Here is a 26,947-nt window from a genome sequence, read left to right on the forward strand (position 1 = left end):
CAGGAGAACATAAGGATCGATGAAAGTGCCACGCTCATTACGATTTATCAGTTCGCTTTGAGAAATCTGTGGAATAATGAGGATGTTTCTTAGTCTCCTGTGACTGCGTTTGTGCAAGGAGTGCATGCTCGGCATCGATGGAGAGCAACGATCCAGCCGTTTCCGAGACAGGCTGCGACGTTATTGTGTCTGCGTTGTTGTCCGCCGTTAGAATTTTAGGGATTTCTCACGACAGGCTGCATGCAGACACAGACATGCTGCATCAATGCAAAAAAAAATCAGAAGGGAAAGTGGCTCCGAATGCAGGCAAGGTTCACTGCTTTCGTTTCCTCCTGAGATATTTTGGTTTGAGCAATTGTGTATGTGCAAGACAGAGTCATGAGGCGGAGGCAAATGACTCACTACAGCCCTATGAGGAGAAATGATTGTATAGTTCCTACGGTTTTATTTTTTTTCTTCTTCTCCAAAGAGACCAGCGGCTCGCAAATGATTTTGTTCTTTTTGAAGAAAGTGCTTGTTCAGTTGTCTGTGTTTTCACTCAGGAGAACGGCAGACATCAGCCGAGATAAAAGTTGTGCTCGTAAAACCGTCTCCGGCGCGGTCCTCCGGGACGAAATATTATTAAACTGGGGCTCGTAGTCTGGTCTGCACCGATTCGGGGCTCCTTGATATGAATAAGGCCGGGGATGGCCTCCGTTCACCGGCATCGAGAGCCAGACAGGCAGGCAGTCGACCTGCAGAATAAATGTTGAGTGGAACTTGTTGTCTGCGTCCTGAGGAGATGTGTATAGTTTCTAAATGAGGCATTACAAGGCAGACACGACGTTTCTGAGCTCGCCAACTGAACCTCTGACACCGTACTAAGTGCAGGGCTTTGTTATTCAGAGATGCCTCCCATGGTTACACATTCTTTTATTTTTCTCTTTGACCAAACCAAATCATATTAAATTCCTTTTTTCTAGAATCTAAGAATAAGATAATAACATATGTGAGAGACAGGTTTGAGTCCAGCCTGGTGGCTCCTTTTGTTGCAAATCCACACTCTCTTTTTTTTCATTCTTAATTATAAAATATAATTAAGAAAGGTCTCAACAGTGCAGCGTCACACTGAACCAGACTGATAAAAACAGAGCCAGCAGGCCTCGCCCTCGTCTCTCCGTGACCGTGTGTGTTTGTGTGTTTTTGTGTGTTTGTGTGCAGTGCAGATCGACAATCAGAAGGTCGGCGCATGGCAAGAAACTGTTTTTTTTAATTATATTTCAGAATGACAAATAGTTATGGACATTACTTTTGTTGTTTCAATACACAGGCAGATCTGTATGGACAATCATTAGGTAGATGAAAACCAAATAAAATAATTTGTACACATATTTTACAATACATACTGTAGTTCCTTACTGGCTAGAGCAATATGCATTATGCAGGAAGGTATTGCTATTCATATAGTACAGCTAATTACAGTTGATATGAAAAAAAAACAAAGCAAAAAAATAAGTTACTTAAATATCAATTACATATACAGAATGTGCAACTTCTGCTAAGCATTTCATATATGTAATTAAGAATTTTTTTTTTAAGACTGCAAAAACAAATCGGAGGTGAGTAACTGGAAGAGGTTAACTCGTGAATGGTTATTAAAATTGGCATTGGGAACTCAATACTAAAATAAAATACCAGCATAACCCCTTGAAACCCTTTACCTGACGACCAGTCCGTCTGTGGACCTGTGAACGAAACGTAGCCAATTTAGTTTCCTATAAAACAGCTAGATTTACCATCTAAAGTGCATTTACAGTGTCAGTATTTTCATTCTTTACAGAACACTTCTTGGGTCTTTTTCTTTTTTTCTTTTTTATACCGACCCGCCCCTCTTTCTTCACTTTCTCAGAGCACCACTTTGATTGAAGAGAAAAAAAGGCATCAAATATCGTCCCATCACCGACTGCAGGAAAAACAGCCTCGAAATTTAGCATTAAGTTTTCTCAAATATGAAATCCGTGGAATGAATCTTCAGCTCAGTTCTGCTGCGAAAGATTGTAACGGTTAGAAATAAGAGGGGAAAACAATAATTCATGAGGGATATTTGTTTTCTCCGTTTCATGCAAATGAAACAGGAATGAAAGTCTGCTTCTTCTCACTTCTGCTTTGGCCCCAAAAATTTCTATTATTCTTTTAAAAACAGGCTGACCTCATCCAGCGTTTCCCTGAATTACAAGACTTGTTTCTGTCGTGCTGGACGTGGAGGTCGACGATTCACCTGACGTGACCGTTTTTGCTTTTTTACCAAATTCCAGGCTGGCATTGATTTGAAGTTATGCAAAATCCCCAAAGAGCTTATTAGTCAACTGTAATTCAAATTCCACTCCAACACTTTTAACCGAAGCGCAGACAGCCAGACGTTCAATAAATTTCAGATATGACAGCCCAGATGTCAGCTGCGTCTCAGGAACATTTTTATCTTCTCCTCCCACCCTGTTCCCCCCCTCGCCGACACGTATGGCGAACGAGGAGGACGACGTCTGGGCCGCGTCTGTGGTCGGCGCCGTTTATCATCAGCGCTTCGCAAGTGTAGAAACTGCAATCACTCAGAAGCGTGTTCTGTGGTCCACATCCATGTGTATCTCTGAAATGATCTGGCTGAATGCATTCAAAGGAAATCTCTGCTTTGACACATTCAGAACACAAAAAAAAGAAGAAAAAAAAAAGCTTGCACCTTTGGCACAGTTCAGTCACGATGCAGTCAAAGCTACTGCATCCAGTATGTTCTGCTCATCGATTCATTTATAAAAGCAACTCAAAGACGATGCACCGGGGAATGTGAAAGCCGATGGTGATTACTACAGTAAAACAAAGCTTCCTGTAAGACTATCAGAGCATCCGGGATATGCGGTGAAACTTCAGTAAGATATGAAATACAAAGGGTGTGACGTCAGCTTAGAAACGATCGAGCGCTGGCCTCCAAATAAGGCTGCAACATTCAAAAGGCAAACTTTTTTTTTTTAAAAACATATAAATCATTTGAAAATTAAGATGTGCATTATGCTATAATACAGAAACATGATACAAAATAAGCCACCTCAAAGCCACCTGTTATTTTGGTGTATGTGTTTAGTCGGTTAAAAGTCCGCGTGTTAAGTGAAGCCGCTCGCCGCGAACCTGTTAGTGGAGAATGAAACACTTTGGCCGAGCTTCTTCCTTTTTAAAAACACCCTCTGATTAATGTCGCCTCGCCGCAAGAGCTGAAAATGAAGCACTTATGAAATATGCAGGAAATAAAACGTCTTTCCGTGTTTGAAAAAAAAAAAAAAAACATCCATCCTACAAAAAGAGTGTGCTATCTTCCTTAAAGGCAGATCCAAGTCTTTATTTTAAGACTTTGGGGGTGTCTTCAGAATAAAAGCCATCCCACAGAGTGAGTCTGTGTTTTTTTTTGTTTTTTTTTTGAAAAGGCATCTGATATCTTGTCTTGGCTGGTGGGAGATTAAAAACTCCTCGGTGCCGTAAACATTTGAGAAAAGACGTGAATGATGAAGAGAGAGGAAATCAGTCGTGTGCGGGACAGGAAGTACGACGGTCGCTTCTCGTGGCCGGTTTCCTCCGTGGCTGCCTGCCGGCCGTGTTTAAATGAGACAAACCAGTGAGCTGATACCTGCTGACACGATTAGGACTGCACCTCTCTGTGCGCGTTGACCGATCGCGCCTCCGTGACGAGGCGGCGGACGTGCCTTTCGTCCCGAACCCCGGCTTCCCACACGCTGCTCTCCGTTAACAAGGCCACGCGGCTCAGCGTGTCGACGCCCACGGCTGCCAGAGACGTGGCGTACATGGGCAAGCCGATGGAGACGAGCCAATCGGAGACTGTGCTGATGTTACCGAAGGAGAGAGGCTTCCGGCACATCTCTGTCAAACCTCCAGAGGGGATCTGGGTGGCAAAACGGGATAGAAAGGCACTGTTAGTAGTTCCACAGAAGTTCCTCAGATTAAATATACATAGAGATTTGAGAAGCCAAAACTGAAGCAGTGTGTCTGAAAGGCAAACTTTAGACAGACTTTATTACAGCTGAAGTAATTCTAGACTACTTACAGCAATAATAAAATATTAACTGTCTTTTTAAAGTTTATCTCCACATTTATCTGAGTCATTAAATATTCAACAAAGCATAATTCGCCTTCTCCTTCAACAATGGCACCAGTCTTGAAAACAGGGAAATCGGCGTCCCAACTGGCCCATTTTTCCAGCCTGCATTGTTGCTTTCTCACAACATTTATATCGCTGTTAAATTCCACAAACGGTCAGTAAAATCAGTGGCGTCGTCTTACAGCCATACGGTGCTGTTTGCGGAGCTCTTTGACTCGGAGCTGGTCCATGTTGGAGGCCACATCCTTGACAGGCTGCTCCAGGTCCTCCGAGTAGCGCTGAACCAGCGGCTGGGGGATGCCACATCGGCCGTGCTGGATGAGGGAGGTGAAGAAGGAAACGTTACATACCGGCTGTTTCAATGGCTGCACAAAGAGCGACACGTTTAAACCACAAGAATGAAACACGTAACCGACCAATGGGGAGTTTAGAATCAACTGGGCTGACATTATTGACGATCCTGACTTAATATCATGCAGACCAACATCTGGCGGTTCATGAATGAACGCCTGATAGCATAAACTCATGGGCCAACGCTGACAGCATCGATTGTTATGAGCAGAGTTCTGAGGGGACCTTCTGTCATTAGTTTGTTTGGCCTCCTGCATGCAGGATGTTAAGCTCTGCACAGGAATTTAATAAGCAGGAACGAGGTAAAGGACGAACTGTGCTGAAGCCTTTCTACGCATACAGGTATGCACTTGTTCCCCTTTTCTTTGCATGAACATCTGGAGCTCTGGCATGTTTACAGCAAAGCCTGGTTTTTATCAGACTGAACCAGAGGTCTTTTGAGGATGAAAAGATGGATGAATGGAGGAAAAGATCTTCTCAGTTTGACCTGCACTCTCAACACCTTGGTTTCCAGGAGCTTCGGCTGTAGGCAGTCAATGGTTGGTGAGGTTCACTGTGCACCATGATGGGATGTCACCAAGTCCGAGGTCGGCTGTCGTTTGAAGTTTATCAACACTGATCTAATCAGATTGTTTGAAATCTAAGATAATTTCCACAGTAAATTAGAACAAATTGTGCATTAAATTACTTGAATGACTTCTGACACCAGTCATGTGGTCCATGCCTGCCCCGGCTCAAAGGCTCACTGATGCTACTGCAGCACAATGCGGCCCTCACGTCTCTGCCAATCCACTTATGACCAACAGGAATCCAGCAGAGCCGGGCTGTGGTCTGAGGCCCTATTTCTCACCTCATCCCCCGATGCCTCTGTCTGTTTGCATATGTGTGATTTTTCCTGCCAGTGTTGGGGGCTCCGACATGTTCAAGGGGCCCAGCCTGGGGTCTGGCAAGAGGCACAAAGTTTTATAACCCCGTCTGCCTTCAGTAAGATTCAGCCCGTAAACTTAACAGTCTGAACCGCATCATAGTGAGACTCAAGCCACAGTCTTTCCTCCTCAGCTCCAGGCAGCGTATTTATTATTGTGCGCACACATACACGCCCCCACACCCTCACACACAAATAAATGCCCTCGCATATAAAACGGCATCTGCACACACGAAAGAAACACACAGACTTTAGACTCTATTAGTGTCTATTTTTAAACTAAATGAGTTCCAAAGCAAGTTGCTGATGTTAGTGGGCTAAACACGGAGCAATCTGGATCCAAGTTACAGTCAAATTATGACTGGGTTAAGTTAGGCATGTTACAATGCTGAACCAAAAGAGCCTGACGCCAGACAAGTATAGCCCTGAGGTGTCTTGAAGCCCTATTTTCAAATTAACTACGGAAATATGACTCCAAATGTTTCTGTTATGCATTAACTAGGATGTGATTTTTTTCTAAGTGGATACCGAACCATATCTCTGCTCCTTCTACTGTTCTACTTATGTAAGTTCTTATGTAAGTTACTGAAGGGATCAGGTCGGTAAGCTTTTACACTTCCGATGAAATGTCAGATTTCCAGCATCTGTTTGAAATGTAAAAATGTAAATGTTGTCTGCTCACAGTCAGTGTTGCTTCCTACCTGGACAGGTTGGTTTCACAGAAGTGGGACTGACTTGGAGTCACACTGTGTTGTTTAGGTGTTCCCTTTATGTTTCTGACCAGCGTATATTAGCTTCTGATACAAATCCACCCGTCATCAGTCAGAGCTAAAAGCTGTGCCAAATGGATAACTTATTTTCTCATTCTTTACAGCAGGGGTGTCCAATCCTGGTCCTCGAGGGCCACAGTCCTGCATGTTTTAGATGTTTCCCTCTTCCAACACATTCAAATGATCAGCTCATCATCAAGCTCTGCAGAAGCCTGATAACGATCCTGATCATTTGAATCAGGTGTGCTGAAGAGGGAAACATCTAAAACATGCAGGATTGTGGCCCTGGAGGACCAGATTTGGACACCCCTGCTTTACAGGATACTTCACCAACCTTGTCAGAGTAGGGCTCCTCAGTGAGGTCGATGCCCTCTGCCTGCAGCCGTTGTTCCAGCAGGGTGAGCAGGTCAGGGCCCATCTTGGCATGGGAGGCCTTCCTCGTTACAGCCATCTTGCCCCCGAGATCCGAGAGCCACGGAGGCTGCACTGCTGGTGGGGTGCCCGACTCCTCGCCCATGGAGGAGGCCGAGGAGGTGGCGCACGGACTGGCCGGGGTGCTCGGGGTCTTGGCCGGCAGAGCGGGAGCGCCGAGGCTGGGGCTGGGGCTGCTGCTGCTGCTGCGGATTACGGGGCTACTGGGGTGAGAGCGGTTGAGGGAGTGGGTGGGCGAAGGGGTGGGCGACGGCGTGGAGGGCAGGGAGAGAGGCGGGTGGCGCAGGCCGTTGGCGAGTCTTTCTTTAGATTTCTTGGCGGGTACGGGAGGAGGGATGGGAGGCTTTTTGGGGTGAGTCCGGACGACCCTCTCCCCACTTGCGCTAGAATCGGGAGGACTCGGAGTGGGACTGGAGAGGGGCTCTGGATGGTTGGGGGACTGGGTCGTGGGACAAGGGGAGCGGAGAGGCAGCTGGGAGGGTATGGGCGGTCTGTCGGCCCTCGCTTTAGGGCTCACTGATGGAGTCCCATTTTGAGCCGGAGACCCGTCATCTCTGCAGACTTTGCTGGGGCTGCTGTGGCCTGATTTGGGTGCTTCCTTGGCAGATCTGAGCTCCACACTCAGATCATTTTTCTGCTCCCAGTTCAAATCTCCCAGAGAGTGCGAGCGCTTCCAGGGCCCAGTGGGCTGCGGGGGACCATCCAGGTCCTCACAGCTGCGGCTGGCTGGGATGGGGGACCGTCTTTGGGCTTTGCGCAGCCCCAGCAAGTTGAAGCCCTTAAGAGAGGGCTTGATGAAGAAGCTTTTTGGGAACTTTGTGCGCTGGTTTTTGCCGTTCTGTTGCAGGGCCTCTGTGGAGAGAGTCATGGGCAGCGTCGGGTAGTCTGGAGACTGGAGTCCTGCTGAAGAACGGCTGGAACGGGAAGCTTTTCTGCTCTTACCTGCAAAATAATAATCCTTGCTTAGCATTGAGATGTAGACACTTTAATGCCAGTTTAACCAAATCTATTGGTTGTTAAAGAAGACTAGATTCTTGTCAGTCTTTGGTGAATTCCTACCAGGATTCTCTCTCCTCAGCTCGCTATGGCTTTCACTAACACATATTAATACTGTGCATGACTCAGCATTGCTGTTTTTTACTGCCTTGGCTGACTTTCATTTTTTATGACGGCTACAGTTTTTTGGCAGAAAAAAGTAGTAAAAAACAACGTACATCTGTGTCACAAATACTCTGTAGCATGCATGTTTGCATCACTGGAAAATATGTTCACAACAATTATTTTAACAAGTCTGCCGGAGCCAAGTCACGAAATAAAAATTCAACTCATAAAAGCACTGCATGCTTATTGTTCAACGCTTATCTGCGAGTTACAGTCAAAAGCAATGTTTATGAAGACGGGTTGGAGAGCCTCGGGCGTAAGATAAGCTTGTTTTGACTCATGACCAAACTGACTGATTTGTTGTTGTCATAGCAGCAATCCCAAATAAAAGTAATATGAAAGGAACACTTGAGAAACAGTGGAACAAAAGGATGAAGCAACTTACCATCTATCCTTTGGCTTACAGAGCAAAATGGATGGATGAAATGGAGGAGAGCCACAGAGCGCGGCTTGCCAGAGAGTTTTTTTAAAAAGCGGGATGACGGAAAAGTTCAAAAGATGGAATGTCATGAGATGTTTCGACAGTTCTCAGAAATGTTAAAGAAAGTTAGGCAGGAGAGGCTGCGACGGATCGACTTCCCATCAGATACTAGATCTACTTTAATTGCAACACTCGTGTTCAGACTTGGAGAGGAGCACGAGGTCCACTGACGGCCCAACAAAACGTCCTCCAGACGGGACACAAACTAAGATTGCGAGGTCGTGTCAGATGTGCTATTGGATTGTATTGGAACATCATCAGTGATGTAATTATTAAAGATTTTGTGTGTTTCATGCTCCAAACAGTCACATTATATATACACACTGTACACAAATAAATCTAAACTGGGTTGTTTTTCTATATTACTGCCTAATAAGTGGCATTAGACAGATTTACGATGCAATAAAACCTAAAACTGTATTGATTTTGTATTATTCAGATCAGGACTGAATATTATTAACTGCCTTTTACTTAACTAACCAACACATCACCGCTTAATGTGTGTGGATATAATAATCACAAGCGATGTCATTTGATGATATGAGAAAGAACTGATTGATCCAGTCACAGGAATCAGACACATGTATGTTAAAGAAAGGTCTTTAAAGAGTGTTCAAGGCTCCACAGAGGCTTTTATTTTGAAGTCTCATTTATGTACCCTCTATTATCTAAACTCTAATCCCCTCTTTGCCAATTCTCTTGACCAATAAATATTTAGAAATACTCATTAATATGCAGTAACACATTAATGAGTCTCTGCACAGACGGTGGCGCTGTGGAGCCCTGAACGCGATGCAGAACGTTCTCTAAATGTTACGCAGCTAGTTCGTGAAGAGCGTTTAGTGGCGTAGAAGAGAAAAAACAGAAAAACAGACAAAACATGTAAAGTCAAACAATCAGCACCAGAGTCCATTTTGTTTTTTGTTTTTTTTGTTTAGAGAAGTGGTTTTTATTCCACAACTTAAATCTCTACTGTGGCAGACGGCACGCTTCACTACTGAGCCCCAATGACACAGAGAAACACAAAATAGGGAAACCAGTAGTTAACACTGGAACCGTACAGATAAACGGGAAAGAAAAAAGACCAAAGCAGTGATTTATGAGTTATGGAGCTGTTAAGAGAATGCTGTACGGGACAGAAGAAGAAGAAGAAGAAGAAGAAGAAGAAGAAGAAGAAGAAGAAGAAGAAGAAGGCAGAGTCTTGTGCAGAGAGCGGCCTCACAAAGTACACTCACAACAAAATGAAATGAAATCCGACAACAACACCTCAATGAACGTCTATCATCAGAACTCTTGTACAACTTTTAAAATATTTCCATCCACATCATTTTAGGCACATACTGTATGATTGCGCAACGCCCACAAGCACAACGAGAGCGACATGTGAAGAGATGGTCTGCTACCTGACTATTACATTTGTTAAGCCTATAGATTGAGCCACTGCAAAACAAAAACAAAATAAACAGGCATTCATTGACATTACTACTCTTCAAGCTTTTTTTTTTTGTTTCTCAATTAAAAACACTCAACAGAAATACTCTATGAGCTCAAAGTCATCTTCCTGGCATCCGTCTATCGGCCGTGAAGCCAAAGGAGGGACGGCTGGGAACCTGAGTCCTTGACTGGGCAGTGAGTTTGCTCTCATCACAACAGTTCTGTGCATCGGGGACAGACTCTCCCTCTGCGCTCCCAGCACTGTGGGGTGGACTAGGCTTAGTGGTCTGGGGCCTGGCTCCCTCTCAGTTACAACTGGACTTTGGCACTGATGGTAAAGAATGCCTAAAGGATGAAAAGAGCGGTGAAGAAAGTGGAGTGAAAGCATAGTCACAGGGTCCATACTAGAGAGGTAAAGGCAGGGCAGTGTGGGGGCGGATGTGGCGGCAAGAGGAGCTTTTTTTTGTATCCAGTAGAGTGAGATGGGTGTTAGGATGCAGAGGCGATATATAGCAAGTGATGGAGCAGAGGTGGAAGGCCAGAAGAAGGGGGGAAACAGGCGAAGGAGTCGCTAGGACTAGGCGAGAGCCGGCCTCAGCTGGGCCTAACTCCCGCAAAGGGCTAGACTAAGCAAAGCAATCATTACCATTCTCCAGGTTCTCATTGCTCTCGTAGCAGCCAGAGTCCCGTGGGGAGTCTCCCACCAGGCCCTGACCCTCAGACAGCAGCTTCTCCTGGGAGCCGGACAGGCCGCCGCGCTCTGGATCGCTGCTACCTGGTGGCAGCAACACAAACACCATTAAACTGGGGTCCATTCGGGTTTAAGAACTCTACAGCAATGCAGCAAAGTCTCCGTCCGTGACAACTTCACTTAGAACAGACTTTGAGGTTCGGTTGGTTGTCATTTATACTCTTCATGCCGTCATGTTGGCGTTGAAAGTAATTGGAAAAAACTACTGCGAGTGAAAAACCGACCCAGATCTGGTTTCAAGAAGCGTACACTTAGTCACGGGAAGGCTCACTAAAAGCCCTACATTTGAGTGTTTTTTTCTACCCAGAGTGCATCCAAGTGTTGTGCGGCGGACTCACTGTCGTACTCCTGCAGCAGCTCCACGGCGGTGAGCAGCACGGCTCTGTGCTGAGGATCTCTGATGTTCAGCTCGTCCAGGTCCTCCTCTTCCAGCAGCTTGAACGTGTCCAGGTCCTCGTAGCCGTTGAACAAGAACGTGGGCATGTGCTCCTGTAGGACACAAAGTTTCTTTTAAAAGGATAATCACTAAAGGAAAAATAAAGAGAAAACTAAAACGCTCATTGTACAGCACACTGAGCGGTACAGTCGGCACTTGTCATCTGCTCATAATTTCCGATCCACATTGTGTATTTTTGAAGCCCTGGTGAGCCAAATCTAAACTGCAATTATGATTTTCAGATAGCATGTAATCACGTTAAGCCATAGCTAATTCAGCTCTGGCTGCTTCAGCTGGCACCAACTTTGTCATTTTGACGGGCACGTTTAAGAAAAAAAAGATCTGCAGCAACACGAGCGAGCTGCACCGAGTCACATCCCGGAGTCACAACCTATTCTGGCTGTGACCACAACGCCAAACGGGACTTGAAACGTCGACCACAAAAGACAAAGTATCACACGCTAACACAAACACACAGCAAAGATAGTCGCCCAAACTGCTGCAGCTTTCTAACAAAAAAACCAGTGTGTAAGATACACCCCGTGCACGGTCAGCTGACACCGTCATTTAAAAGCTTTGAATGCTGCTGCTGGGTTCTGCGCTTGTGCGACACATTTTGTTGGACAAATAAACACACGGTGCGTCACCAGCAAGACCGTCAATTACAACGGTGGAGCCGCAGAGGAGGGCCGTGGCTCTGTTCTATTTCTGCTGGATGATGCAGGACTAAACAAAGGACCACCAACTAACACAAACACAGGCAGCTGGGCCCTTTCACTGACACAATCGCGCTCTTTTTTTTTTTTTGGTTTTCTTTTTGGTCAGTTGAAAAATTTAAACATCCACCAAATCCAAAGAGTATTCAGCTGCAGAACCCACCAGCCAAAAGGTGCAGGGGTGTGGAAAGTCTGACTTCACAGCTACAGACAGGAACCGTGGGTTTGTGCTGAGAATTTCTTACAGTTCAAAATAACTCTTTGGCCTCAGATAGTTAATTGCAAATCATACGGTATTGACGTAGACATCAAGCTCTATGAGCACGGACTCTGTAGCAGACAGAAACCTGAGAACGGATGGATTTACATGATCAGGGCTCATTTGAAGCCTTATAGTTAGAGCTAATATTTCAAACGGTGGCGCTGATGACCACGAGGCTGTGTTGGTGTCGCTGTGACCTGCACAGGCAGCTGCTGTCGGTTACTAAATCTGACGCTAGAACACCCTGGTTGCATCTTTTTAAACTCATTTTTGGTCACACACCTGTCTGAGCGCACCACAGATACCAAAAGCGGCGACCACAGCCTGCAACGTGGGGCGTTTAGGGAACATGTGTAAATTGTGGCGTCCATCGATAAGGAAAGCGAGTCATGTGTTTTGCCTGTGAGCGGGTGGGAGGTGTGAGCAAATGAGAAAGGAAGTCGCATCGTTGCCACCAGTGAAAAAATTAGTCTGGAGACCTGATTATTGAAAATAATTCTACAATTTCATTCAGCTTCAATCCAAAGCGATCTGAGAGCAGAAACAACACCAGCAAGGCTCTGGTCAGGAGGAAACAACCTGGATGAGAGACGTAGGACAAGTTCAGGTGTGATAGGGCGTTGATGCCAACAGCAGGCTGTAGGGAGGTGATAGGAATGTTTATTTATTTGTTTGTTTTCAGTCTGTCAGAGGTGTTCAGTGAAGAGCTGGTCTTTAGTCTTTTCTTAAAGACTGAGAGGGAGTCAGCCGATGGAACAGAGTTTGGTAACTCCACAGAGTCCAGCTAAGTGACGCATTCACTGGAACTGATTTACATTGAAGTAGAAATCTGCCAATGAGGGAACCAAAAACCTCGCCAGACCAAACTTCTAAGTACTTGATATAATCCATGAAGCCTTACAAAGAACACATAGAACGGCTCAGACTTTTTTAGCAATGTTTTTGCCTTCATTGCCATTTTTCCTCACTGTGGGCTCATTTTTACTGCAATATTAAGTCCAAAACCGTGGCTAGAAGTAGAGAGAACTCGAAAAAAATCTTTGGTAGAGCACAAAAGTATAGCGCCATAAATCATAAAAAAGAAGAAAGTTGAATTACTTTTATTCCTCATTTCACAAAATGTAAAAAAATAAAATAAAATACAGACTTAAGACACCAGATTATTATTTTTTTTTTCACTTTTACAGAATCAGTTCAGAGGAAACACCCTTTTTTTGCAAATTTTTAAAAAAAACAATAAAATAAAGTGAAATATCTCGACTGTAAGCTTAGATTTGGTGAAGTTTTCCAACCGCACACTAAAGACGAGTAGTTCAAGGACATTTGAAATGTTGTAAATTCAGCAGGATCAGTTTGTCCTGTGTCTGGTAAAATGTTTTTATTTTATTTTATTTAATTCTTTTCAAACCAGCTGGTGTGTTGATGAGTTCAGAGGGTTGACACACTTGCAGTAATTTTTAGGCTCGTTTCTAACAACTAATAATGCACTCTGGCTGCGTTGAAGTGCAACTCGCCCACTCCACTAACCCGGTTGTGACCGAGAATGCACGAGCGCTCTGATGCGCTTGTAATGAGCAGCGTCACAGCATCAATCTTTCAATCTGTGACTTGGCTGTTAAGGTAGCCAGAGATGAAACAGACAGCCCACAAACTTCTTTGTGTCTATTTGGGGAAGTGAGACCGGCCGGCTGCCTGAGTGGGAGGAGATGCTATCGAGCTCACAGCGACGTGTAGGATTTGATGAAAGATGCAAGTTATTTGTTGGGGCGTGGTTGTCACGATGTGGGCGTTAATGTTTATGCATCAGTGTCGGATCAAACATCCTGAAGCGTGCAGCCTGTAATCGGGTGCACTGTATTTATCTCTGCTTGTCTGTGAGTGTGTTTAAGATACATGACTAAAACAACATTTTAATTTACTTCAAAAGATTTGCTTTTATCTCGCTGAAGTGTCAGATTGGGTGGGCTTTTAAAAGTTCACACTGGTTTCTACGATGCGTAGAACCAAACCGTCTGAGCTGTTCGCTGCTGAATACAACAACAATGTGGCTCTACCTTGAGGTTGATGCGCTCCAGCAGCTCCTCCACCGACGTGGGTTTGGGTGGTCGGCCCTTTCTCCTCCTCCTCACGGGCCTTTTGGGCTTCTCCTCTTCTTCGTTCAGCACGTCCACGTAGATGAACTTGAAGGTGCCCACTTTGTTGTTCAGCAGGCCCATCCACGTCCCCATCGGCGGCTTGCTGATGATGTCAATCACGTCCCCGCGCTGGAGAATCGCAGAGAAAAGACATCAGAGGAGGGATCTGACCCGAAGGGTTGTTTCAAAAGACTTGGACATGAGAGACAAACTGAACAGCTGATGCACTTTCTTTAAGCTGACAGAAGCCTGACTGTGTGGTGTAACTGTAACACTGTGCTGCCACGTTGTTGAATCAGTCTCTGGGACTTTCTTGGCTCGTGTCAAATTGTTCATCACTGTGGGCTCATTTTTCACCGTGTGATAAAGTCTGGTGCCTCTATGGAACAACCAGGGCTATAAGTAGAGCAAATTAAAAAAAGGTCCTTTATGCATTGAAACAAAACGAAAATGTCATAAATTAAAATGGAAATTCTAATTTCTTTGAATATTTATTTTACAAAAATTGAACACAATTTGCCAACAGGTGTTATCAAGCCTGGAAGAAACCACGGTGGCTCTACATATTATAGACATTTTACTGTTTCTACACACTTCTATCTCCTCTGTCGAAACACCGCTGGCAGATCAACCCAAGAAGTTAACCGAATTTTTGTCATGAGGTTGTTGGTTACAGCTTCTCAGTTGCACCAAGGAGCTCAAATCTTTCAGTTTTTTACAGAATCAGACATGTAGAATGAAGCGATTTTGATAAAATATCACAATTTGAAGCTCAGGTTTGGTCAATTTTTCCAGCAGAATTAAATATCACAGGTGAGTAGTTCAAGAACTATTGGAAAAATGAACACCATGACTTTTCAACCTACTGTCAGGCTTTGGGGTTCAGAGGGTTAATAAATGGAGGGACAAGTTCTAATCTGTTCTAATCATCATCATGAAGCGTCACATCTGTACAGCTGCTCTTCTGGAGCTACAAGGATGTAAACTCGACCACACGAAGCATCTGAACCTTGAGTTTGAGGGAGTCGGTGTCATAAGGGCTCGGAGTGAAGTCTGTGTGGACCCGGGCTCGGCCGCAGAACGGTCCTCTGTAGGGCGGCTCCTCATCGTCGCCGTCTTCTGACTTCACGCTTTCTCGGTTACTGGCCGATGAGTCGGTGGTGCTCACCGTCTGGCCGCCTGGACGCAAAGACACGTGAACATTAGAAATCATCACAAAAAAAACTTTTATTAACGAGAGGATTCCAGGATGATCCACATCTCCTCCTGTTCACACTGCAGCAACAGGCATGAATCTACAAAGACGGGTCAGCCAAGCAGTCAAAGACGACACTGATTTTATTTAATCAGGCTCTAAACTCGTCTACATTTCTGGTTTCACAGTGAGTGGAAAACTTCAACAGGGTCACTTTAAAATCCCCGGTGAAGCTGCATATTTCCCTCCGTTGAAATCGCGTCGATGTTCGGGAACCGACGAGGAAAGACTTCCTCCCTAATCACTACCGGATGTTATGCCTGCTGAAGATCTGCCAGGTCTTCAGTTTGTCCCGAGCTTGAAACGATGGAAAGAGATTTTAACCGCAGAGGCGAGACAGAAACGCCAAAGTGAAGATGTCAGAAAATGCAATTAGATGAAATGACCTGAGAGATCAAGAAACACGCTGGGAAAAGCTCTCTGGGGTCATGAGTCAGCTGGGTGTGATCGCGCCACAGAAATCCAAATTGATATACGAGTAATGCCAGAAGCAGACGGCAGCAAATGTGTCCAGCACCATCTAGTGTTACGCTTCCACCAAACAGGCCGTTTAATCAAACACGTACTTGCATGCAATGTTTCACATGAGGCAGATGTGCTGACATCCTGCAGCATAATGTTAATTATGTGCTCCTCACCTGAATTAAAAGATTCTAAATCATGTCTTCTTTATTCAAAATGTCAAAAACAAAACAAGGTAAAAGCTTTTTTTCTGATTACTGGTTCTTGTGACAGACTCACTCATTGAACTCTGTCCGCTGAGTGAACTCCGCAGGCTTTCCACGGAGCCTCCGGCCTTCAGCTTCGGCTTCTCCAGAGAGTCGGTGTCAGGCAGCGGGGACTGTGGGGAACCGGGGGCTCCATCCGGACTGGACTAAAAGACACAAACAGAGGGGGAAGAATACGAGAGAAAAGCAAAGAAATGTTAGAAGATGGTGGTTAAGAGGGTTTTTTTTTTTCTTTCCAAAGTGTCTTGTGACTGTCAGCAAACCCTGAGGCTCTGAAGGCCTCAGAGTCAGAAACCTCTCCATACTTGCAGCACAACGTCTACATTTATGTGAGTGTTTTTATGTTTTGTGCGTGAGTGTGTAATAATTAATGTTGCAAGTCTCCGTGTGTGTGCACGTCCGGATGTCTTTAACGCGACACACCCTGATAGAAACCTTGATTAAGGAAAACATTTAACTGGGCAGGTCTGAGGGAAACCAGTGGAAACCAAGAAAAGGCAAGAGAAGGGAAGAGTGATGGGGTTCATCAGCATTTGTTTTTGTTCTTTACTGATGTCAAAGCAGGTACATGCACAAAACTATTTCTTTCAGCCAATAATAAACTAAATGTGCACTTTTTTTTCCCATTAATAGCTGAAAAATGTCGATAATTTCATGCCTTTTCTTTTAGTCATAACTGAGAATAACGAACACGACTTGACTCTTGCTGGATTCTTGGGAATAAATTTGTCAGAACTGGATCAAATCTTACTAGATCCCATTTGAAGTCAATAAAGTCTTTAAAAATGACAACAATACAACATCTACAGCCGTCCTCAGATGTGTTCATAGCCTCCCATTAAAGAAGGAAAAAAACAGCTTCAGTCACTGAAATAAGCTGAAATTGACAAAAGTAATAACAAATAAAAATTTTATGAAAATTGCTTTTAAATTGTGGTTCAACAGAAATATTTAAAAAAAAAAAAACAACAACAACAAGCAAACAAACATGATGGGACCCATAAACTAATATTATGCTGAATGAGGCACAGTTTGTTTTTTTTTAATTATTCTTTTCAACCACAATTCAAAAGCAACTTCTTATTTCACTAAATAATAATTTAGCAAATTTTTATTTATTATTATTTTTTTCAGTTTCTAGTTATTTGAGTGACTATCGTGAGTTTTGCCTTTTCTTTAATGGAAGGGGATGAACACATCAGAGGAGGCCTGTAGGTATGTTTTATATGTTCACATCTTGCTTGTACTTGTCTCGGCAGTCCACCAGGGGGCGCTGTGGTCCGCTAAATAGCTGCTGACATTGTGACGAGGCAATTCATTTTTCATTTTACTCATTCTCAGCCGATGTCTCCGTGACTCACGGCAGGATATGTGGGTCACACGGTGCTGAGGGGACGCTCCAGCACCACTGACACATCAAACTGTGGGGCTGGACGAGCCACCGGGTAAAACCCCACAAAAATTAGGCCACTGCAGATGAGACACTTTTTAGCTCCCCATTTTTACAAAGAGCTGGCCCTTCTTTTTTAGGGGGGGGGGCTTGCATCACTCCATGAGCTCAACACCAAGCGCTCACTCCACCCTCGACACTGGACCCAGCAGAGAGAGAGAGACACACATCCAAATGTGTTTCATGCTCTTGTGTTTATTCTGTAACTAACAAACACTCCCACCCACCCGCAGCCTGCGGACAGGAGATGTGGCTTACGCTGCAAAACATCCTCTCGGTGTTTGCTGTGCATGGGGAGCTCTTTTATTTCTTTACCGTCGTGTTGTGGGGATCACAGGGATGATGTGTGAACCACTGTTCCGTTTTAAACAATGGTTCGACTGTTTTTTACTGCTTTAGATGAACCTCATTCGTCCTGAAACACAAATGTTCGACAACTAAAGTGCGACGCGTGTTTCCGTCTGACCTGCTCGGACAGGGAGCTGCTGTACTTCTTCGACATGCGCTTCCTCATCGTCTCCTTCACCGACTTGACTTTCTTGCCCAGCGAGATCCGAGACGTGGTGGGAGATTTGACCACTTCTCTGTAAATCGCCTCCTGCTCTTTATTCTGTGATGAGAGGAGGATGGAGACGACAGAGCGAGAGATGAGACCAGATCAGATTGAACAAGGAGAAGACAAAAGGCCGGAGAGATCAGAAAAACAAAAGAGCGAGAGATAAAAGGTGGTTTAGCGTGACAGCAGAGTTCAGCCAGAACTTACGTTGGCCTCGGAGCCCGTGTTGACCACATGGAGCGAGCGGTTGGACAGGTCGAAGCCGCCGAAGCTGCACGTTCTCTGTAGGGGAGCCCAAGCACAACCGATGAGCGACACTCCAGGAGGGTCACGTTGCAGAAACCTCCCCCCCCAACCCTCTCCCACTGAGTCAAATCACAATGATTCATGCTTGGCACGACACAGGCAGCAGTTTGATTCATGTACATGGGTGTATGGTCTGTACATATGTGGTGGCATGATGTCATACGGGACTGTGGACAGCCAACAGACGTGATGTAACAAACAGTTCTACGAGCTCCTCTTTAAAGTGACTGCATGGTCCTCGGCGAATGAGCTGTTATACTGTTGGCTCGAGTCCTTTAAAACTTGCGTCCCTGGAGAAAACACTAAATTAAACCTTTTTTTTTTTGATGTGGTTGAGCTGAAATATATAAACGCACTTTTACAAGTGAACATATATTCATTGCATTTGATCCCGATGCAATTCATGTTGTGATTAATTATGAGAAATACAAAATAAAAACTGGGCACATTTTACAAACATGCACAACATACAGGTCAGTTGCTAGGAGCCGCCGACAACGTGTCATTCTCATCAGAAACATTTTCCGAGAGAGCTGCTCGTTTCTGCCGAGAGGCGATTTTTATTCCCTCGACTTTAGAGGTCAACAACAAAATAAGGGGAGACACAAAAGGGGAACTGTGATATGATAACAAAAACACTTTGTTTGTATCTCTAAACGGGCTTTGACTTTTGGAATCGCCCTTAAACACACAAACACGTAGACACAGTCACGCACATAAAGCAGCTGCCAAAAAAAAAATAAAAAAATCGCTCTCATTTCAAGTGCGGCACTCGATGGCAATTCTCTTCTGCTTCACGAGCCATCGCTAAACAACTCGGCTAAACCCCCACAAAACCCTGGGCGAAGCATCTCCAAGTACAAAAAGCTCTGCACTTGGAGTAAATAGGTTTTATGTTACATGTCCAAAGCTGCAGTCCACATCACAGCTTCCAACGAAAAGCAGTTTGGAGAACAGAAAAGTCCCAAAAGAAGTCTGAATGTGATGATGATGCACAATGGAATGGACATGCACCCAGAAAAAAATGTCTCTCGGAGATAATTACTAGGAAAAAAAGAAAAAAAGAAAACAACTAAAAAAAAAGATCACATCTGCAATAGCGGCACGGGCCAAAAAAGAAGACAAAAAGCAACAACAGAAAAAGTGGATTCAGAGAGTTTTTGGATGAGAACGACCTCCGGTGATTTCACTAGAACACGATAGGATTCAGGTACCCTCAAAGCTGCAGGATAGCTCTGCTATTTCACCACCCGCTGTGTGTCACTGCTTCTGCTGGAACAGCTACGGCACTTGCAATTCAACCAGACTGTTTTCTTGCCGGTTAAAATTACAAATCTATTTTACAATCACTGCAGGATGAGTAGGCTTTTCTATCCTTTCCATCTTTTTGTTGCTATCCTCAGCCTCGCAGCATCAATTTGAAAGTTGTTAAGCATAAAGACCAGTCAGTCGCTGAAGCTGACTTAATGAGGCCGCTCATTGAACATGTCTTTCAGGCTGTGTGCTGTGCAGTTATAGAGATGAGCAGCTCCGAGCTGGTACATTTCCTTTGCCCACAGGGATCAGTGTGACTGTGCGAGTGCACATGTTCTTCAGGGATCCGACATTTATAAAAGGCACTTATGAAAACCTCTGCTGCAACTTAACCCCCCAAGTGGGTCACTGCACATTCTATAATCATTTCATATACAACTGAAATAAAAAGGTTTGAAGCCAAAGGCATTCACTTAAAGGTCACAGAAGATGGCATTGCTCTCAGGGCACTTAGGTCTGTGACAGGTATGCCAGCTCTTGACATTTTCCGTACATAAGGACGTCTACAACGCTATGGATGTTGATGTTTTTTATATTAAACAGGTGAGTTAAAGACATTTGACCTGCTGTGGCCCTTACACCTTCACTTCTGAGCTATTCTGCAACTTTGAAGCACACTGAGTCCCGCTCACACGAGGCGGCCGATTTAAACCTCACGGTCTGAACTCACAGACTTCTGCTGGATGCGCAAGAGCACCCGCTTGGTGCAGCGGTCCACGCTGGCCGCCCACTTCCTGTCCGCCTCACGGTCCTCCTCCAACAGACAGCGGCGCTCAGCGCGGCTGAGGGTCACTGGGCGAACCAGTTGGGCCCAGTTGAGGTGACCATACAGGCTCCGTTCCACCACATAGGTGATGTTCAGCTCACTGACGGCTGTTCGGCCACGCAGCCTGCGGGAGGGGAACACCCAGCCCCCTCCCCCGCTGCCGAAACATTTTGATTTGGCTACTTCACAGCGGACAGGGGAGGAAGGGGTGACAGACAAGGGGGAGACGGGGGTCTTGGCATTGCGCGAGCGCTGGTACAGCAGATGCTTGGTGGAATATGCGTAGTTGGGGTCGGGTTTCCGGTGCGTCCAGGTGCCGTGGTGCCGGCTGGCAGGCTGATGTTTGGGGCTGCCTTGGTGGCCGTCATCCAAGGAGATGAGGAGGCGGGACTGGGAGTGGGGTTTGGGACGGGGTTTGGTGAGGCCATAGAAGGTGTAGAGCGCCTCGTTGTTACTTACCCCGTGGGAGATGGAGCTCAGGGCCTTCCTCATCTCGCCGTCGGTTGTGGAGCGCGACAACTTTCCCTCATCGTCCAATCCACAGCCGTCGAGCTCCGAGAAGGAGGAGCCGCTGCCTGCCACAGCGGAGATGGAGCCTCCCAGGGCGCTGGAGCCAGCTGGGGTTCTCCTGGGAGGCCGGATGAGACCGTGGGTACTGGAAGACTTGCTGAAGGTTTTGACCAACTTGTGTCCGGACCAGGTGTCCAGGCTGCTGGAGGAAGGGGAGGTCGTCAGACTGTCTGTGTCTCCATCCAGAGAGAGCTGATCGTGGGTGAGGGAGGGCAGAGAAGCCTCCTGGGGCAGAAGGGGCTTCTTCAGGACGCCTGTGTACAGAGCGGTGTTGTCCTCACATGTGGGAGGAGCCTCCAGGTTCAGAAAATCTAAAGAAGAGGCAGAAATAGTCAGTCCAACAAGCTGTTACTTGGAAAGACTCAAGACTTGAGTTCAGTCCCATGATTCTAACTGTGGTTTTCTACACCAGAGCGAGCCACACACATTTTAAAAGTCTGAGTAAGACGACCACACTATCTTCTAACACTATTTATTCATTTCCAATAACCTTCAGATGGCAATTTAGTGCAAGAAGCTGATTTTCAAGACTGCAGCTTTATTAAAATCTAAGTTAATCAAAGGAATTTCTAATCCCCGGACAGAACCACGAACCTTCAGAGGCGTGTTTCTTGCCCTCCTCCACCTTGATGAGTTTTTTCCTGACCCGGCGTGTCGAGTTAACCAATTTGTGAAGCCGTTTGAACTTCACAGAGTCCTCTGATTGCTCATCATCTGACTGTTCACGGGACTGGTGGGAGAGAGAAAAGAGAGAGGGGTGATAAAATCAAAGTGAAAGTTCCCTTATTAAAAATAAATAAATAAATAAAAAAGTTGTGTAAAATGACATTGGCAAAAGCAGGGAACAGCCTATTTCCAGTTCAGCACAATGTTTCACAGATCACAGGAAATGTGTGGTGTTGTTTAAAATTTGCAGAGAAAGTAAAACACTTCGACGTGGACTCTTATGCGATTTAGGTGGACGTTGCTGAAATGCGATGGACGGGAGCTTTGTTTAGGACGATAACGACGTTAGTGAGGTGAGAGATGGAGGACTGGAGGGATGGTGGAACACTGCATTGTGTAAAGTTCACACTCAAAGTGAAATCGGACTGAAATGCGCTGAAATAATGAAGCACACGACATAAATAGTCATTTAATTGGCACAACCGGATGACATAATGAATCTGTGCAACAATAAATGGTCCTTTTGGCGTTATGCTGCCTGCAGAGACTCATTACTCCAGAGGAAGTGGTTCAAAAACACTTTCATCACCAACACACACACACACACACACACACACACACACACACACACACACACACACACACAGAAGCCCTTCTCCTCCTAAGCAGCTGTCATGATCTGGATGTGTGATGATGAGCTGAACTTTGGCATGACGATAGCCCGCCAGAAACCGCCGCCATTATCATGCATCTCAAACAACTCTGTGTCCGTGGTTGCCAAAGCGACACCACCTTGTCTAGTGGTCACACGCTGTCAGTTCCACGGTCCACGGGGCCGACATGCATGCGTGCACGCCCACATACACAGGACTAGACAGGCCAGAGCTGCAGGAAGTAGCTCTGTGTCTGATTTTAAAAAAAAAGTCCCCTTATCTTGCATCACTGAAGCTTAAGAGCAGGAAACTGGCTAAAAGGCTGCTGACATACAGCGGGGATGATGCTGTTAGCTCTGATTCTTCAGAACAAACCGGAGAAATCTTCAGTTCACAGATGTAGAATTTATTCAGGTCACAGGTAAAGTGGGCTCGGAGTGACAGGGCTCCATCAGAAGGAGCTCCAACATCCAGAAATGATTCACATCTATCTTCTTGAGCTGGACCTGCTCCGGACAGAGGTCATACACAACCGAGTATGATTGGCCAGTTGCCAATGACGTGGACAGGAATACCTCATCCAGGCTCTTGTCCACGCTCTCCAAACGTGGTGAGCATCATGTGTGGATGTTGTTGGTACGGCGTGTATCTAAAGTAACAGTCGTCTCCTGGTGTGTAAACCAGTTCTAACCGGCCATCTTCAAGGACTGTGCTCAGTAGAAAACACAGAAACACAGATTCAGAATACATGACAGCTCCAAACACAGCTAATTACAACGATGTCAACAAGCGCGCCTCGGTTGGAGCAAACAGCTGACAGTAGGCGGCACCACAACACTGAAGACGCTCCTCCAAGTATGTCACTGGATTACTAACTACTTTCCAAGTCGAACAAGAATCAACGTGTCGTCACGCCGGTCCGTTCTTTCAAACTTTCCATCGCTTCGCTCTTCTGGTGGCATGATGAAATCTGAGGTGTTCTGTCATGTCAGTGCAGCGGACCAGAACCGGGGCACAGCCACTCATTTCTCCTCTTAATCAAACCCGCAGAAATATGTTTCTAAAAACCCATAACTCCGCCGTCCCTCAGCCCTTGACAATCCCCTCAACTGAACCATACAATTCTGGCTGCAGCGGAGGCTTCTGCAAGTTTCCATTCGCGCTGGATGATGCTTAAGCGTTTTATTTTCAGAAAATGTAATGCAATGACCAGACTGATAAAAGAGTAGAAAGGCTTTGAGTCCGGTATGCTTCTAGAACTTTGCTCTGTTCGATATCTAGAGTTGGAAATCGTGACATTTTCTCAGGTGAAGTTACTGCAACTGTCTTAGTCACGCTGTAGTTAATCCTCATGATTATTCTTTGATTATAAAATGGGACGGGGTGACAGTGACATATAAATTCTAAGCCAGACCCAGAGAGCAGCATCCATGCAAATCACCGCATAAACAGCGGAAATGTGAAACACACAGAAAGAAAGCCAAACACATGAGGCCATGAATCAAGGAGGGCTCAAAGGCCGCCATTGAAAACAAGGTCAGAGCAAAAAAATCCCACCACCGCAATTGCCTTTTCAATTCACAAATTACTTTGGGGTTCGTTCGCATAACTTTGGTCAGTCACACAAATCAACATTTTTGTGGTGCGAGCCAAAACCCTTCTGCAAAATCTGTACAAAAAAAACAGAAAAGAGCATTTACAAGAGAAAGAATCTGATTCAGAAAGAACAAATACAAAACTTACCAAGTCACTGAAAAAAGGAAACAAGCAGGGTGCCACCTCCTATGTTAATACACCAGCGAGTCCACGGTCGCCACATTCCCGTGCATGTACTTTGCAAAACAACATCTACGTCCCTGCGCACATGCCGGCAGATACAGATGCAGCCTGTTAGCGAGTTCAGCTCAGAGGAATGAGGGACTGTTTGGAAGTGCCGTGCTGCATAGCGAGCAGAGAAAAGGCGTGTTGTGCGTGGAGAACAATCCCAGCGTTTGAGCCCCTCTGACCCTGCCTTGGCCCCCAAATCGCTAATGGCCAGCCCTGGAATGTGGGCTCTGATCGCTGGGGTAAGACAGACCAGAGAAAGGCAGCATCGGGGGAGAAAAAAAAAGAAGCCACAGACCAGTCAAAGAACTGTACATTTGGAGACATGTCAGCTACAAGCGTGCACTGTATGTTCACGTCTTTATATAGAATGCACAGAAGTGTTAACTGTTTGAATTTGGGAATGACCTAATTCCATTCACTGGGGAGGAGAGTGGCCAGTATGTGACACTGATCGAGGCCCCAACAGAGTAGAAATATTTCCTGCAGTGGACATTTTTGGAACTTGGGGCAAGAGGAGATACAAGAACTCTCTCCCCCCTTTTTCTTTTTTTTTTTTTTTTAATCCCCTTTGGCGACGAGTGCAAAGTCTTTATCTTCACTCTCTCTGTCTCCCTTGTTTCCTCTCTGCCTCCAGCACTTGCCTCCCGAGTCAAACTGTGTGTTCCTTCTGCACAATGCTCCTTCAGTACTGTACCTCCTCAGCCCTCCCTCATGTCTGCGAAAATCCCCGATCGATCAACCTCCTTCGCCGCAGGAAGTGAGCGGCAAGCGGCGGAGGGGTAACGCAAGGTTTGACGAAACCGATAAGGCGATCGCGAGGCTCGTGCACAATTCGAGCAGCCACATCAAAGAGCCAAACGACAGACAGAACTTTGGCTGAGCTTGGCATAATTGACCTATTTTTCACGTGGAAGGAAATCATCAATCATTACCCCGAAGAATAATTTAACAGGGACTCTTGACTATGTGAGGAAACTCATTTTCCTTAGATTTAATTCTGTTATAGTGAGAAACAGCAATGGAGATCTGATTTCCTTACTGAGAAGTCACAGGGGATGTAAAAGTCCATAACATCCGACACTGAAGTATAAAAATCAAACGTCTATGTGTGACGGCGTTGGAGCGAACACATCCATGCACAAAGAGGATACAGGAAGAGCCAACGCAACTGGTTTTGGATTAAAGTCAGTACTGTTTAGTTAGGAATTAGTAGCGCATTTCAAAACAGCAGCAATCCGTAAGTGTAGTTTGTTATTTCTTTTAGAGGACGTTGGAATTTTTGTGTTTGGATAAAGTCACTTTCTGGGAAAAAAAGAAAAAAGAAGTGGGTCAGAGTATGACCTATTCCCATATGACGAAATACCGTAGAAAACTAATGAAACCACTGAGAGGACTGAATCCGCACCACGACTAAACCTCCATTAAAATAAAGAAAACACACCAGCACACACACACACACACACAAACACACACACAACAGAGAGAAGTGACCGATTGTCCCCAGTCAACAGCCAACAGGAGATGATTGTCTGAACCCCAACGCCACCACTTACAGCATCTGTTCTAGAGATGATTCCTACAAAATAAAGTGTTCTCAACTCCCTTAAAGGTGGTCAGGAGAGGTTTGGAAGCTTTTTGTTTTTCCTCCAAGGCTCAAAAATCAGACAAAATCACCGCTAACGAAAGCTTATCTCCGAGAGATTTGCGGTGGATTTCGCTCCGCTCGGCTCTCCTCTTGTTGCAGTTACAACTGATTGATGTAAACAAACATGACCTAAATTTCCAACAAGACAATTTCCCCGTCACTGCAGCAGCCAGTTCTGACTTTGTTGGGATAAATTCCAAATGAGACGTCCATGAGAGGATGAGGCTGATGAATAAAATATGGAGGAGCACTTGCAGCAAATTGCATAGATCTCGGAGCGGCTGCCAATTCACGAGGGCAGCCTCAGAAAAAAAAACCCAGCCTGAAGTTTTCAGAGCCAGCACCGATGCTATCATGTGACATGGTGGAGAGGTTGTATGTGCAAAGGCTGTGTTGTAGGTTTGGCCGGTTAATGAAGAGCAGAGAGAGGAAGATAGATAAAGTGAGAGGAAGGTCAGGTAAAAGTTGAGCGAAGGTGCTTTATGCAATGACACTGTCCAAAATCAAAGTGAATGGTATCTAAAATCTTAACATCAAGTTAAACACAAACATCCACACACACACACACACATATATATATATCAAACTAAAAAGCGCTGCTCTCCATCACAACCTCCTCGGCTGAAAAACAAAACTGAAAGGTGAGAGTGTTACGAGAGGTAAAAAAAGGGGGAGACAGGTGAAGGTCTGGGAGGGTGACGGGGGTGAGGGTGTACTTACGTTGCAGTTCGAGGACTGGTTTAGATTGGGCGCGGATCCGTCAGTCCACTCAGCAGTGTCAGTGCTGCTGGACTGTCTGCTGCGCTCATACTCCTTCAGCTACATGGAGAAGAAGAGTTTAGAGAGACAGAGGAACAGGGCCGGGGGAAGCCACTCTCACCCAGCATGCCACCTCTCTCCATACATCCACAGTGACATGGTGTGTGTTCTCCAGCGGGAGGATGGTGATCATCAGGCAAGCAGCGATCAAATTAGTACGTTTACTTCCTTTTTTTAATTTTCCTTTCACTTCAGTTTGCTCATTTTTGCAAGAACCTTTTTGCATCATTATGACTTTTTTTCTTTGCATTTGAGATCCAATTTATTTTATTTGTGCAAGAAAGTTTGTTTTTTTGTCATGATAGCTTTAATTCCCAAAACCAACATAACTTCCATGATAAGAAACTTTCATATGGCGTTCTAAAAAAACAGTTCCACTCAGTGCCTGAAGAGGCGCTGT

General features: G+C 45.3%; 1 protein-coding gene across 3 annotated transcripts in view; it reads right to left on the reverse strand.

The window, feature by feature from the left end:
• Positions 1–1,229: 1,229 nt before the first annotated feature.
• sash1a (SAM and SH3 domain containing 1a) overlaps positions 1,230–26,947 on the reverse strand; it is a 71,779-nt gene continuing 46,061 nt past the window's right edge. For 2 of the 3 annotated variants that reach the window (XM_008286161.1, XM_008286159.1), the window contains exons 8-20: positions 26,449–26,547; positions 21,532–21,667; positions 20,827–21,248; positions 18,189–18,263; positions 17,892–18,035; positions 15,989–16,121; positions 15,002–15,171; positions 13,912–14,121; positions 10,782–10,932; positions 10,339–10,467; positions 6,519–7,558; positions 4,321–4,452; positions 1,230–3,922 (exon numbers count right to left, since the gene is read on the reverse strand). In XM_008286161.1, the coding sequence (XP_008284383.1) occupies positions 3,662–3,922; positions 4,321–4,452; positions 6,519–7,558; positions 10,339–10,467; positions 10,782–10,932; positions 13,912–14,121; positions 15,002–15,171; positions 15,989–16,121; positions 17,892–18,035; positions 18,189–18,263; positions 20,827–21,248; positions 21,532–21,667; positions 26,449–26,547 (3,102 nt within the window). In that variant the 3' untranslated portion in view covers positions 1,230–3,661. The remainder of the gene's footprint in view (positions 3,923–4,320; positions 4,453–6,518; positions 7,559–10,338; positions 10,468–10,781; positions 10,933–13,911; positions 14,122–15,001; positions 15,172–15,988; positions 16,122–17,891; positions 18,036–18,188; positions 18,264–20,826; positions 21,249–21,531; positions 21,668–26,448; positions 26,548–26,947) is intronic. The other variant, XM_008286160.1, reaches the window with a different exon arrangement.

This window comes from Stegastes partitus, unplaced genomic scaffold (assembly GCF_000690725.1).
Source record: "Stegastes partitus isolate 25-593 unplaced genomic scaffold, Stegastes_partitus-1.0.2 Scaffold436, whole genome shotgun sequence".
NCBI lineage: Eukaryota > Metazoa > Chordata > Actinopteri > Pomacentridae > Stegastes > Stegastes partitus.